The sequence below is a fragment of the Podarcis pityusensis genome, assembly GCF_964106645.2.
Source record: "Podarcis pityusensis genome assembly, chromosome: 3".
NCBI lineage: Eukaryota > Metazoa > Chordata > Lepidosauria > Squamata > Lacertidae > Podarcis > Podarcis pityusensis.
This window is the reverse complement of record NC_138026.1, coordinates 70,263,144-70,276,985: the sequence shown is the minus strand read 5'-3', so window position 1 is coordinate 70,276,985 and position 13,842 is coordinate 70,263,144. Positions and strand designations below refer to the sequence as shown.

Below are 13,842 nucleotides of genomic sequence, written 5' to 3'. Positions count from 1 at the left end.
GTGACAGCAAAATACCCACAGAAGACAAACAAAACATTTGCCAACCATGACAAATAAAAACAAGCAAACATATTACTCTATAGTTAGGTGCAGTTTCACAACTGTCTCCTGCAGTGCCAGTGCAGGCTCCTTGGAGGCAGGATCTGTCACCTCCTCTGCAACTCCCCCAAGGCTGCCTCTTGGTGAATAGGAGGCAATGCTGGTCTCCTCCCACCTTTGTTCCTAAGATAGATCTTTACTCCCCCCCCCCCCCCCATTATTCCTGATGTAGCTCTTCATTCACTACTTCTTCGCTGGAAGAGGGCATTTTGTGGTTCACCTCAGGTGCCAAAATGTCTTGGGTCAGCCCTGTACTCGCCTACAGTGCCTCCATCTTGCCAGGATTCAAGCTCAGTTTGCTTTTCCTCATCCATTTCACCATCAGGTCCAGCGATTGCAATGCACAGCCCCTCCTGATTCAGATGTTTTGTCTTAAATTATTTTTATTATCCTGATTCAGATGTTACGGATAAATAGAGCTGTCATCAGCAGACTGATGCCACCTTACCCTGAAACTCCTAATGACCATACCCAGCAGCTTCATGTAGATATTAATTGGCACTGGAGAAAATATAGTCCCTCATAGTGTAGCCACCAGGGGCCCTTGAAGATTTTACCTTTAATGTGGCCATCTTTTGCACACATTTATGGGTGAGCTCTACTGAACACAGCAGGACTTACTTCCAAGTGACCATACATTGGCTTGGGGCCTTGGGCTGTATCTGGTGTCCAGAGCCAAAAGCTTCCACACACCAGCTAGCACTTTTAGCTTCCTAGTAGTCAAAAAAGATTTGTCATTCTGAGAAATGGTCGCACTCTAAATCTGTTTCCTTTTGTTGATTAACTTTCCAGGTGTTGAGTGGGGGGGGGCATTTTCCCGTTTGTTATGCTCACGGGCCATGTTTCATTTCAATGAATAATGATCTAATTTGGAAGCCACGCTCCTCTGGGCAGGACACGAGGCTCCTTCTGCAAGAGCCGTGTGCGTCTTAGCAGAGGGGAAGGAAAAGATGCTCTACCAAGGAGACTGGCTTCTGCAACAGCTGAAAGCCAAGTGTGTATTTTATTAGGGGGGTCTGCCTGTGTCTGTCTGGCGTGGCTTTGAGAAGGACCGAGGGAAGCAGCCCCCCTTTTTTGTCTCTCTGCCTCCTTCTGCCGCTTTGCAAGGAAGTGACCGAGAGGAGCGTCAGCGAAGGAGCCTGTTTTCCTTTTGCGAAGGGACCCACCCCGAGGGCGGAGCCTGCCTTTTTTCCCCTCGCCGCTCGTGTCCCGCCTTTGCTCTCGCCCCGCGCCGATGCCGAGGGCTGCCTTGCGCCAGGTACGTGTCCCGGCAACTCTTCTTCGCAGCTTCTTTCTGGGGAAGGGGAAGGGGGGGGGCAGCCCTGGTCATCTCTGAGCGCAGAAGCTTCTCCAGTGAATGCAAGTCGCTTTGCTCAGGCGATGCAGAAACTGTCTCTTGCTTAGGTCTCAGGAGGGAGAGGCTTTGGGTGCTTTGGAGCCGGCCGCGTCCGTGCAAAGAGCTCGCTCGCATTAGTGGGATTTTCCTCCTCTTCTCCCGCGTCCCCCCCCAAACACCCCTTATCTCCATTCATTGCGTGGGGCGGGGGGGCCGGGCAGCTGGAGGCAGCGAGCATCTTCCTGCTACATGTTGGCTCCCTTGTGCGCGTGCAGCATGCTCGGCTCCAGCTTCCCTTCTTCCCCGTTTCCATGGAAACACCTGACCATCGTCACCATATAGACTTCAGAATGACACCCGGCAAGGTCCCTTGTGTGTTTCTGATGGGTGTGTTTGTGTCTGGGTTGGACACGCGTTGGTTGCCTTCTCACGTTCGGCGAGGAGGTAGGTGGGGGAGGGAACGGGGTTGCCCAGGAAACCAGACATTTGTGACATTCTATGGACGGCCGCTTTGCTGAAGTTGCTTTGCCATCCACCAACGGGAGGTGGTGGTTGCCTAAAATAATGAGCTTTGGCTGATGAAATGCAACAGGGTGCTCAAGGAGACGCAGCCTGTCTCTCCCCAGATCGTTGCTTCCACATTTTACAGCCAAGGGAGGAAATGGCTGGTGGGAATTGCTGCTCAACTGTGTGTCAAGTTGTGCCTGAATGAAGGGGCTTTCCTTGCCTCTGTCAAGAATGTTTGCTAGTGCTGCTTAAGACCAGGGTTGGAGAACCTGCGGCTGCCCAAATTTTGTTGCACTCCCGACTCTACTCAGCCCCAGACCGCCGGCCCCTGATCAGACATGATGGGAGTTGCAGTCCCTTGACAACTGCTGGACCACTAACCCTCTCCCAGAGTTAGACTAAGGTGATGACACAGCTGTTGGAGCAGATGTTTAGGTTCATTGGGCACTGCAGTTCTACAGAATAATATTTGCTTCTGACATGTACAAACAAGGAGAGAAGGATACTCTCTCTTGTAAGTAGCTTTATTTCTAAGAGTGTGAGTTACTGCTGCTGCTGCTATTTGTTGCTTGGATCTGTTTAAACCTCCATAAGACCCTAGTTTGTCACTGAAAGGTTTTGATCTCGAAAATGCTTGGAAGCCCCCCGTCATCCTTCCCCCTTTTTGTATTGACCCATCGGTGCAAATGTGTGAAAGATTCCAACTATGGCAAGGATAAAATTACGTTTTATGGACATTTATAAACTGATCTTATTGTGTGGGGGGGTTTTTTAAAAAAATCATTAGGTGTTTTTATACTTCAGCATTTTTTGTAAAATGTAACAAAAGTGGCAAAGCTACTTATTTATTGTTGTGTGAGCATTCATGGAAGAGAATCTTCACCTGTCACCTAAAGTGGATAGTGCAGGGGTTGGCTGTTCTTTGGGTCAGAGTTGTGTGTGATGGACATTAAATCTGACATTAAAATACCTGAAAGCGGTCATGCCACACCTCCATCACTTAACAACTATTAAAAATCGGCAGTTAGACATCCACAGGCTTTTCCTGTGAGGTTTGCCAAAACTTCATCTTCTCAATGGGATGTAAGGTGTTATTATGGATATATAAATGCAACTTTTAGTAGTCTGCTATTAAAACTGGTCTGCTTAAGTAGTTTGCTATTTATTTAAAAAGTGTCTATTTTTACTTTTTTTTCTTTACAAGTTGAACATTTTTTTGAATCTATGGTCTTATGACAGGTGTTAGCTTTTGTCCCGAACATCGTCGTCATTATTTAAATGGAGATTACATATGAAAATGGTGAAGTTTATTGAGTGGGCTTGTGATAGTTTATTGGTGTGTGCTGTTTGCTATAGTTCCAACTGTATGCCAAAGTTGTAAAGTACACATTTATTTAGAGAAATATTGTGGCAGCTCCCTTCTTACTTTCTATTCTAGACAGAATCTATTTGAAACATTCAGCTTGAGCAAGAGCTGAGGTTAGTTAATTCCCAGGAAATTTGTTGGCCTAAGCGACTTCAAGCTTTCTGATATATAAGCCTGACAGGTATTTTGTTCTTTATTGCTTCTGATGATTTTGGATCAGACTGACTTCAATGTTTATAGAGATGCAGCACACTTTGTCAATGCTGTCTTCTGAGCCTTTTCCATTAAAAAAACCCAGGGAACATGTCCTCTAGGTGGAATAGTAGATGTGGACTTATTTATTTTTAAAAGTTGTATTTCTCTCACTTCTTATCAGATGAAGACTAACCATATATAATACTAAAACTTTATACTGTGTGTGTGTGTGTGTGTGTGTGTGTGTATTCACACCCACCCACACCCACACACCAAGCTATACACAGCCAACAACAGCCCTCACCCCCCGCCCCCAATATAGCATTGAACAAATTGTCATTCATCAGAGCATGCATGACAGGTGCTTTTAAATTGCTTCCTATTTTAGCTGTCCTTATACAGAAAGCTCTTTGTCCAATATATATGGCAAGCTTAATGCATACAATCTTCTTCTTGCCCAGGGTTCCATAAATCCACTTGCAAGCAGCAAGCACCCCTGATTCTGCCCCACAAGTCCAACATAAAGATTGCTTTTCTGAGGGGCTACTGCATGGTGTGAGGCAGCAGCAAGGCGTTGCTGGCAGTGTTCAAAATTAGCCAGGCGCCAGGCACATTTTGCACCTGGCTATCGGCCGCTTGTGACCAAGTGAAGATGCCTAGCACCACCTGGACTCCTGCGTCCAGTTCTGGGTGCCACAATTTAAGAAGGATTTTGAGAAGCTGGAACATGTGCAGAGGAGGGCAACTAGGATGATCAAGGGTCTAGAAGCCAAGCCTTATGAGGAATGATTGAGGGAGTTGGGTTTATTTAGCCTGGAAAAGAGGAGCTATGATACCCATCCTCAAATATCTCAAGGGTGTCACATGGAAGATGGAGCAATCTTGTTTTCTCCTGCTCTGGATGGTAGGAACCAAGCCAGTGGATTCAAGTTACAAGAAAGGAGATTCTGACTAAACATCAGGAAGAGTTTTCTGATGGTAAGAGCTGTTTGACAGTGGAACAGACTCCCTCAGAAGGTGGTGGACTCTCCTTCCTTGGAAGTTTTTAATCAGAGGTTGGAGGGCCATCTGCAGTGGATGCTTTAGTTGAGATTCCTGCTATGCAGGGGGTTGATGACCCTCAGGATCCCTTCCAACTTTACAATTATATGATTCTGTGATTAAGATATTATGGTGAAATAGAACTGAGTGTCATCAGCATACTGATAGCAATATGCTATCATTACGAAACTCCCTAATGATCATTCCGTTCCCAACAATGTCACGTAGATATTAAATAGCACTGGAGATAAGAGAGTCCCCTTCAGAACCCCATTGTGTAGCTACCAGGAGACTCAAAGGCAATGCTATTCTCTGGGCTTGGTCCTAAAGGCAGGATTGGAACGGGTGTAATACAGTCAGTGCTGGTCCCAAGGCTAACTACTTGCATGCGTGCCAACACACACACACACACACAGAGAGAGAGAGAGAGAGAGAGAGAGAGACAGACAGACAGATGTTTTGTATAAAAAATGAAAACCACAAAACTTGAAACTAAATTTATTTTAATTTGCAAGTAATACAACAAGCATTTACCTGTGGGTGGTGTATATTAACAAAGGCCACAAAGATTTTGTTTGACAAAGTTTACTAAGAAGATAAAATAGGTGGTACTTGGGAAACAGGGTTTTACCCTCATAAGTAAGTTTTAATAAATCTTATTGTAACATTCTGGGTTTGTCTCTCTAGAAATATCTTTTAAGAGCTATAACCTTCTGCTGGCGATATCTGTCAAGAAGCATCATGTCTTTCTGTCGGGCACGGCAGCAGAGGGGAAGGAAAGGAAGAAGCACATGGTGTTCACAGGATTGACCTTGAAAGTGAAATGAAGAGCTAGCATTGGAAATAAAGCAATAGGTAGTGTTGTGCAGCTCTTATAGAAAGTAAACATGATCCCCTTGTGGGTGTTCAGATGGGGGGAGGACACAAACTCCTTTAACACTTACTGTTTGGAAATGGCAACATTTCTATGTTCAAGTTTCTGAAGTGGAGTTTTAATGGGAGAAGGGTAGAAATAGATCATATTTTAAACTATTTCGTATATTTCCTACCCAAGGTTTTAGAGTCTGCAGAGGTAACCAATTTAAAGTGCTTTTTCAAGTTGTTCCTTTTTGGTCTTGTCAGTGCCGTGTCATTGGCAGCTAAGAGCAAATGTTCTGAAAATGTTTGTCTGTTTTATCAAGACGTATGTAGTGACCTCTTAACAGGGTCTGCATCCATTAAGGGTGTTAGTAACATGTATCTGTGTGTGTGTGTGTGTGTGTGTGTGTCTGAAAAATGTCACATTTTCTTTTCTTTTTTTAATAAGCAAAGTTTTAAAATGTAGCTTTATATAGCTGCTTTCTGCACTTCCCATATTTCCCTCCATCTGTAAAAAAAAAACCCCTGCTATAATCTGGAATGTGTGTTGGACCCTAAGATATAATCAAGATCAAAGGATCAAAGAAGGGTATGACCCAGTGACCATAGACTACCCCATAACTAGTGCTACATTTCAGAGATGGTCCCAATATTGCTATGTATCATCTAATGTTAATTTTGTGAGATTTGCTTTTTGTGAGGGTGACATTAAATATGTTGTTGCTCTTGGGTAGAAAAGAGTTGGAGTCATCACAGTAACACGAGTTTAACCTTTTTAAAAACAAACGTTTTCTCATCTTTTTTGCAGTTAACTTTCCGAATTGTTTGGCTTGCTTTCTGAAGGCTTTGCATTGCCGCCTTAAATCATGGACATCACTGGGTTTCTGAAGTCTCAATTCATTTGCCACCTCCTTATCAGTTATGTATTTATAGTGTCGGGACTGATAATCAACTTCATTCAACTCTTCACATTAATCCTCTGGCCGTTCAACAAGCAACTTTTCAGGAAGGTCAATTGCAAGCTGGCTTATTGCATTTCAAGCCGTAAGACATTTTTATACCTTTTATTTCTGTTGTGTTGTGGGAGGGTGAATTTTAAATGCGTAAAGCATTCCATGTTGCTTTTGCTAGATGTGTGTTGCATATGTTTCATCCTACTTTGGGGGGGGGGGCAAGAAGAATCTCCTAGTTGTTCCTAAATAAATAACATGATTGTGGCACACACAAAAGCCATGTAGAAGTGTCTTCCGAGTTTAGCAACGGTGCCAAGTTTTACTGTGATTATGAAGATAGTGATGAATAACTTCTATAAATCACAGGATGAATTTCTTTGGATACCACAAAGGCTAATACAGCTGCATTTGTTACAGCCATATAAAATATCACAAAGTACTGAGCAATTACATTATCGTTGCTTTTGGGTTTCCCTTGGACAAACATAGCTTGTGTTTTTTTGTCTCTAATGGTTAGGCTGCAGATAGTTGAGCTTCTTTTCTTCCCACACTCTGCTCTCCTCAATTTCCTAAGTATATATTATTGAGCAGCCTCCCCTTTCTACTCATGGAAACCTTTGTTATTGGCAGATGGTTCCAACTGGATACATCTCTACAGATTTGCACAATGAGGGCTTTTCAGTCTAGGTTTCAAACACAATTGGATTAGAAAAATGAAACTGTTCTGCATTATTGTTGTTGAATTCCAAGTTCTAAGGATTTTCTGCCATTCTGTTTTTGGCTTCCAAATGTCCCAGAACGACTCTAAGCAACAAAGCGTCCATGCAGAGTGTCTGTGAGTGGCATGTACTATTCACATGAGTTACAATCACATACCACTGTGCAGTTCAAAAATTTCCTTTTTGTAAACAACAACAACAACCTTCAACAACCTAGTTAGGAGATAGGTTATGAGCTGCCAGCAAGGCTAAATTTCTAACAAACTCTGTCTTCTGTGATAGCTTTAATGAAGCAAAGTAAGAGCTTGTCACAAGGTATGTCCAGCTCATGGAAACAACAAAAGTGGTTTGAAGCCATTTTATCACAAGGAGGAGCTGGTGGGAACCACGGGACACACACAACTGCCTCACAGTCTCTTAACCCTGGTTAAATGGCAGCCTACATTCTAGTTGCATGTCTAGAATTGGCTGCTTTCAAAAATGCCCCATTCCACCCCCCACCCCCCGCTCCCAAAGAAACCTTGAACTCAAGGGAATCTTCCTCTATCTGAAACAGTCTCTCTCTAGAGAGACAGACAAGAACCGAAGTCTGTGAATAAACTCAATAGCGGGTAACGGGTTCCCTGGTGGCCACTTTCAGAGGAGTGATTTTTCTCCCCCACAGCCTGCTTTGATGACAGGTGTGCTTGCCTTTCTAAGAGAACCAAAGGGATAGTGTGTGTGTGTGTGTGGCACGGGTGTTAGTTGTCTTGGTTCCTAATTTTCTTTCTGAATAAATAAAGACGATGCCAATAGCTATTCTTGTGTGCTTCAAAGGGATGTTATTAAATCTCTGGATCAAATTGCACTGTACAAATTATGACATTTGGATAGATGCGATGAAATCATTCTCCAGTGAATGGCAAAGCTCCTTGGTCTTAACCAGGGGCTGAGTGGAGAGTTTAGAATACTTGCCCTTGGAGGAGGAAAAAATAGAAAAGGGAGTGGCAGTCAAAAGAATAATTTTTGCAACAGGTTTTTTGAAACTCCAGTAGAATAATGGTTAAACAAATAGTTAAGTTGACCAATAAAAAGGGAATAGTCTTTAGCAGATGTGAAATATCAAAAATATCTCTCACAATAATGTAACATATGACTGTTTAAATACTGATGGCAGAGTATTAGCGGGGTTAGAATATGCTGAATGAAGTTTTTGTATACGAAGCTTGAAATGGAGACTCTGTTATGTGTGGTAAGTCGGGGACTGGTGCTATTTAACCTATTCATAGGTAATTTATAGTCTGTGGGTAAGCAATAAGGAATCAAAGTCTGTAGTTGAAACATGTTATGTGGAAAGTAAAATCCAAAGCAAATAAATACTGAAGAACCGAAGAAAGTTCTCTCCTCAAGCTTAGATCCAGAAAATGGCAAGGGAAATGTAAAGTGGTGCAAGGACTATTTTTTCTATGCTGTTTCTATGTTTTCTAGACTGTCTAGAAAATATTTTTCCAGTGTGCGCTTGCTGAGAGACACACAGGGACACCACTTCATGTGTCTGGCATTTGAGAAGCAGGATCGTTAGAGGCTTCGGGAAGTCTTAATATATCTCTCCATTTAACAAAGTACATTAAAGAGGTGAGGGCTGTGAGGGCTGGAGAAGCTGAGTGTACTTTTAACATCTTTCTGTGAGAGTGAGTTAGTGTGTGAGCCTACTTGGGGCATAGTGCAAATTGTCAGAGTTTTTCAAGTATGTACAGCTTTTGGAACAACTTAATAAAAGGGTACAGCACCTACTTTTCTTGTGACTAGGCATTTTTGTCATTTTTGTTATCCCCCAAATTCTCTTGTGTCTTGAACACATTCCTAAAATAACAAAGGTGCTTTTGCCACCTTAAACAGTGGCATAAGGTTTAGTGGACTGTTGTCCATGAGAACATGAGCCATAATAAAACCTGTTCATCTTTAAGGCATCATAAGTCCAGGGCATAAAAAGAAAAAAAAAGCTACCCCTCTGGGAAATGAGATTCCTGCCACTGTCCTAGTCCTTCAGTGTCCTCTGGTGATTTTTCTTGTGAAGTAAATGTACAGTGCATAGCAAGAAGGAAACTGGCCAGTAGAACAATGGGAAGATATTCTTTCTGAATTCCTAGTGTGTGGGGGAAAGCAAGTCAGGAGAAATCCTATGCTTGCTACTCAAGCTACCCAACCAGGGATAGAGAAGAGAACTGCTGCTACAAGAATATGAATCTAAAAATTAAAAAGGAGGTGGTAGCAGGCAGGCAGGCAGGAGAGTAGGTTTGCAAGAGTAGAGTGAGTGGGAGTCCCCGTGTTTGGGCCCCCCTCAGACCTGATATTTATTTATTAATTAAATTTATATACTGCCCTTCATCTGAGAATCACAGGGTGGTTTACAGTATACCCCTAGATATGATTTAGCCTATTTGAATTTTCATGTTCTTTGGGGATCTGTCATTAGGCTAGCCAGCGTACTCACTGGAGCTGTTCAAGAACTCAAATTGTAGAATGATTTTCTGAAGGGTGGGATGAAACCATGGCTGAATGCTAATTCTTACAAAAACTTCTCTGTGTCTGTCTGTTAATCCAGATGATTGCACTGGATATCTGCTTGAAAACGAATGTGAGATCATTCTTCTGAGCCTGCACAAACTCACTGGTCAGATTTCCACACCCCGCACTAGAATGAGGCGGTGTCTGCCATGATGTAGTGTGGCACCAACAACCAGAATTAGCAGCAAGCAGCATAGATTTGCACTTGTTGCAGGCTTTGCTGCCTTTCCACACTGGGTATTCTGAAACATCTGGTTTTCTGTTTCAGTGGCTAATTTTCTTTCCCACCCTATCCATCCACTCCTCTCAACTGGAAAATTTTATATCACATTTTTAGAACATAATTCTTCCATTTTGATTTAGAAATTGAAGAAATAAGATAATAATAATAAGTACTAAAAATGGAACTCCAGTGCATTGTTGATGGTGTTTAATTGCCAACCCCTGGCACTCAGTTTGTGAGTGCATATCAGATTTCCTTATTGTCCATTGTAACAGTGCCTGTAATGTTAATAGAGAAGAAAAAGACATTGTTGCACAAATGAGAGGATTGTCTTTCGCTTGCCAAGTATTTATTTAGAGTTATTTTCCCATCTGACCTCTTCTACACACACCTTAGTTGAAAAATGTTTTAGTCTTTCCAAATTATCTATGTTTTATTTTTGGCATTAGGTAGACTACTTTTTCATTTGAGCTTATATTTGTATATTGGCATGGTTAAAACTAAATATTAGATTTGGAAGCCTTTAGGGATTGAGAGGACTTAATCTCTGACTGAAGTTCGCTAGGTGTGGGCATTTAAAACACTGTGACATTCTGCTTGCTTTCCTTCTGCCTCCTTTTCGGTAGCCTTTGGATATATATTTAGTGCAAAATAAAAAGGTAAGTGTTTAAAATGGGGTTTGACCTACTGCATAAGGAGTCAGGAGGATCTAATAAGCCCCTAGTTTAAATAGGATTGGGAAATAAAGAAACATAAAGGGAAAAAACCAATTCTTAATTAGCTCAGCAAGGCTCCTGCCTGCCTTCTGGTGGCTTATCTTGATTACATGACTGCATGGGGGTTACCCTAAACCCAGGGGTAGGCAACCTAAGGCCCGGGGGCCAGATCCGACCCAATTGCCTTCTAAATCCGGCCCGCGGATGGTCCGGGAATCAGCATGTTTTTACATGAGTAGAATGTGTCCTTTTATTTAAAATGCATCTCTAGGTTATTTGTGGGGCCTGCCTGGTGTTTTTACATGAGTAGAATGTGTGATTTTATTTAAAATGTATCTCTGGGTTATTTGTGGGGCCTAGGAATTCGTTCATTCCCCCCCCCCAAAAAAAAATATAGTCCGGCCCCCCACATAGTCTGAGGGATGGTGGACTGGCCCATGGCCAAAAAAGGTTGCTGATCCCTGCCCTAAACTATCAGGGATGCGGGTGGCGCTGTGGCCTAAACCACTGAACCTCTGAGGCTTGCTGATCAGAAGGTCGTGGTTTGAATCCCCACAACGGGGGGCTCCTGTTGCTCTGTCCCAGCTCCTGCCAACCTAGCAGATAGAAAGCATGTCAGTGTAAGTAGATAAATAGGTACCGCTGCGGCAGGAAGATAAATGGTGTTTCCATGCACTCTGGTTTCCATTGCTGTGTTCCGTTGCACCAGAAGCGGTTTAGTCCTGCTGGCCACATGACCTGGACAGCTGTCTGTGGACAAATTCCGGCTCCCTCGGCCTGAAAGTGAGATGAGCACCGCAACCCCATAGTCGCCTTTGACTGGACTTAACCATTCAGGGTTCCTTTACCTTACCCTAAACTATCAAACTGGGGGGAATTGCTGTGATGAGTGACAATGCATCCCAACATGGTATCAGCCTCAATCTTATGCTGATGGAAAGGAAGGAGGTGGATTAGGGTTAAAGGGAGAAATGTGTGTAAGCACCTGTGCTCTAAGCAAGTAAGAGCATTGGTGTGTGTAGGGGGAGGAATTGTGTGTGTGTGTGTGTGTTAATGACTCTGGGCTTATGAATCAGAGGATCATCTGGTTCAACCCCCTGCAATACAGGAATATGCAGCGGCCCCTTAAGGGGATTGAACCCTCAACCTTGATGTTATCAGCACCACACATGCTGTAACCAACTTTGTGAGGTTGCCTGTTTGATATAACACTGGATTGGTGTTCCTTTATTTTTAGGGAAGTTTTTGAACTTTTCTGTCCCTCTCTCATTTTGTACCTTTCCTTCTGTTTGACTTTGAAATCTCTCTCTCTCAAACTCTGTAGCATCAGGAATGAGATTTCCTAAATGGTATTTTATCCCAGTTATAGTCTTCTGTTTGTGTGTGTGTGTGTGTGTGTATTTTGAAAGGATACTGAAAATATGTAGCATGTATTCCCCAGAATACCATCTGGTTGACTTCTCTGGAAATAGCTATTTTCAGATCAATTGCTGGGAAGTTGCTATGAGAAGGTTTTCCATCTCAGTGTAGCGGTGATCTCAGGCGATGTCTGCAGCCAGCCAGATGAAGCTTTTAATGAAAATGGTAGTTTTTCTGAGGAATGGGAAGGGTGTGCCCAGCATACAATTTGGCTTACATAAAATGTCTCTCTCCGTATCAGAACAGGGTAATAAAATATGGAGCTCCAAAGCTTTTAGAATATTGGAATAAAAAAAATCCTTCCAGTAGCACCTTTAAGACCAACTAAGTTAGTTCTTGGTATGAGCTTTCGTGTGCAAGCACACTTCTTCAGATACTTCTTCAGATTTTTTTTATTTTGACTATGGCAGACCAACACGGCTACCTATCTGTAACTAGAATATTGGAAGTTATGTGCAAATGGGAATCTCCTTTTTGTGCTCTAAAACACATTCTAGTACCTGTCATACTACATGACATAAACGGAACAACCAAAATGGAAAATTCTTCAGGGTAAATTTCTTTATCTAGATGTAGAGCCATTCATGCTGAAGAAACAAGTTAGGCTAGGCATGACAGCAGTACATGTTTTGTCTAGAGGTGTTACTTGTGACATTTGAAGTGGCAGAGCTGGAGAATATTAAAACTCAGCCAGTCCTCCCTTAAGGTAGTAAGGAAAGGTTAGCAGAATGCTTAAAATATTTGTCATTGGAGCAAACATATGTCCCAGTTTGTGCAATCTTCTGAAAAGGTTTATTTGGCTGTTTTTTAGGAATTGAAAAAAAATAGCCTGGCAACTTCCAAGATCTATTTTCTAGTTATGCCACATTAATTCTGGCTTAAGGGATGGGGAAAGGAGGCCAGCTCTTCAAATGTATCTAAATTGTTCAACATAGCTGAGATAATTTATGTCGGCTAATTAGGCTGCTGTCCTAGTTTAACTCTGTGAAGTTGTCTCTCTCTCTCTTTCTCTACTTTTCCCTGTGAGTAATAATAATAATAATAATAATAATAATAATAATAATATAATAATAATAATAATCATTTTTTTTTTTTTATACCCCGCCCTCCCCAGCCAAGGCCGGGCTCAGAGCGGCTTACAAGCAATAATAAAAACAAGTTGAATGATTACAACTTAAAAACAAAATTAAAATACAACATTAAAATATTACAACATTAAAATAAAATGTTATAAGACAGTGTTGCTCATGAACTTTTAGGTAAAACTGCTATTACAGAATCATTTATTAATTTCAATATAGTGAGTCTTGCTTAAGCTTCCTACTCTTCTGCTGCCATGCCCTCTGGAACCCTTTTGCCATATTCCCCCACCCCCCGCACTCTAGAGTTTTTGCACCAGGGCTTGTATGAATCAGAATTAGTGTCCAACTGGTGAAAGGGTCAGGCAGTTACTTTCTGGAGTACAAAAGTTATTTGGGAGCCCTTTCTTCCTCCATTGACCTTGCACAGTCCATACTTGTGAGCTGGGCTATACAACTGAAATAAATATCCCATGTTTTTTATGTGCACATGCATGTGTGAGAGAAGTATTACTTAAATATATGAGTGTTGTGCTTGAAGCTAAAGTGTGTATCCACAATAATCTGACAGGAAATTGGGCAATCTGTTATCTTTCTTTAAAACCTTTACTTGAAGTCGGTGGTAGTAAGCTCCTGGATTGTGTTGGTTTTGAAGATGCTCATCTCCCCCACTCCTCCCCATGTGTACAGTGAAGGTTTGACTATAAATAATAAGATTTAATTAATGCTCCTTGAATTTTTATCCCTTAAAAAAAAAACTGGCTGCAAATGAGTGCGTGCTGTT

The 13,842-nt window shown here is 42.1% G+C and overlaps 1 protein-coding gene across 12 annotated transcripts in view; it reads left to right on the top strand.

Annotated features, from left to right (window-relative positions):
* The window catches only part of AGPAT4 (1-acylglycerol-3-phosphate O-acyltransferase 4), a 59,781-nt gene that overhangs the window by 19,216 nt on the left and 26,723 nt on the right, over positions 1–13,842 (top strand). For 6 of the 12 annotated variants that reach the window (XR_013984723.1, XR_013984724.1, XR_013984725.1 and 3 more), the window contains exon 2: positions 6,211–6,446. The exons of 1 other annotated variant lie outside the window; for it this stretch is intronic. Coding sequence is in view for 4 of the 11 variants with exons in the window: in XM_081000710.1 (XP_080856836.1) it covers positions 6,269–6,446 (178 nt within the window). In the remaining 7 variants the exon portion in view is untranslated. Of the gene's footprint in view, positions 1–1,288; positions 1,358–4,380; positions 4,482–5,241; positions 5,400–6,210; positions 6,447–8,541; positions 8,689–11,147; positions 11,181–13,842 lie in introns of those variants that run through there. 5 more of the 12 variants (XM_081000714.1, XM_081000716.1, XM_081000715.1 and 2 more) reach the window with 5 other exon arrangements.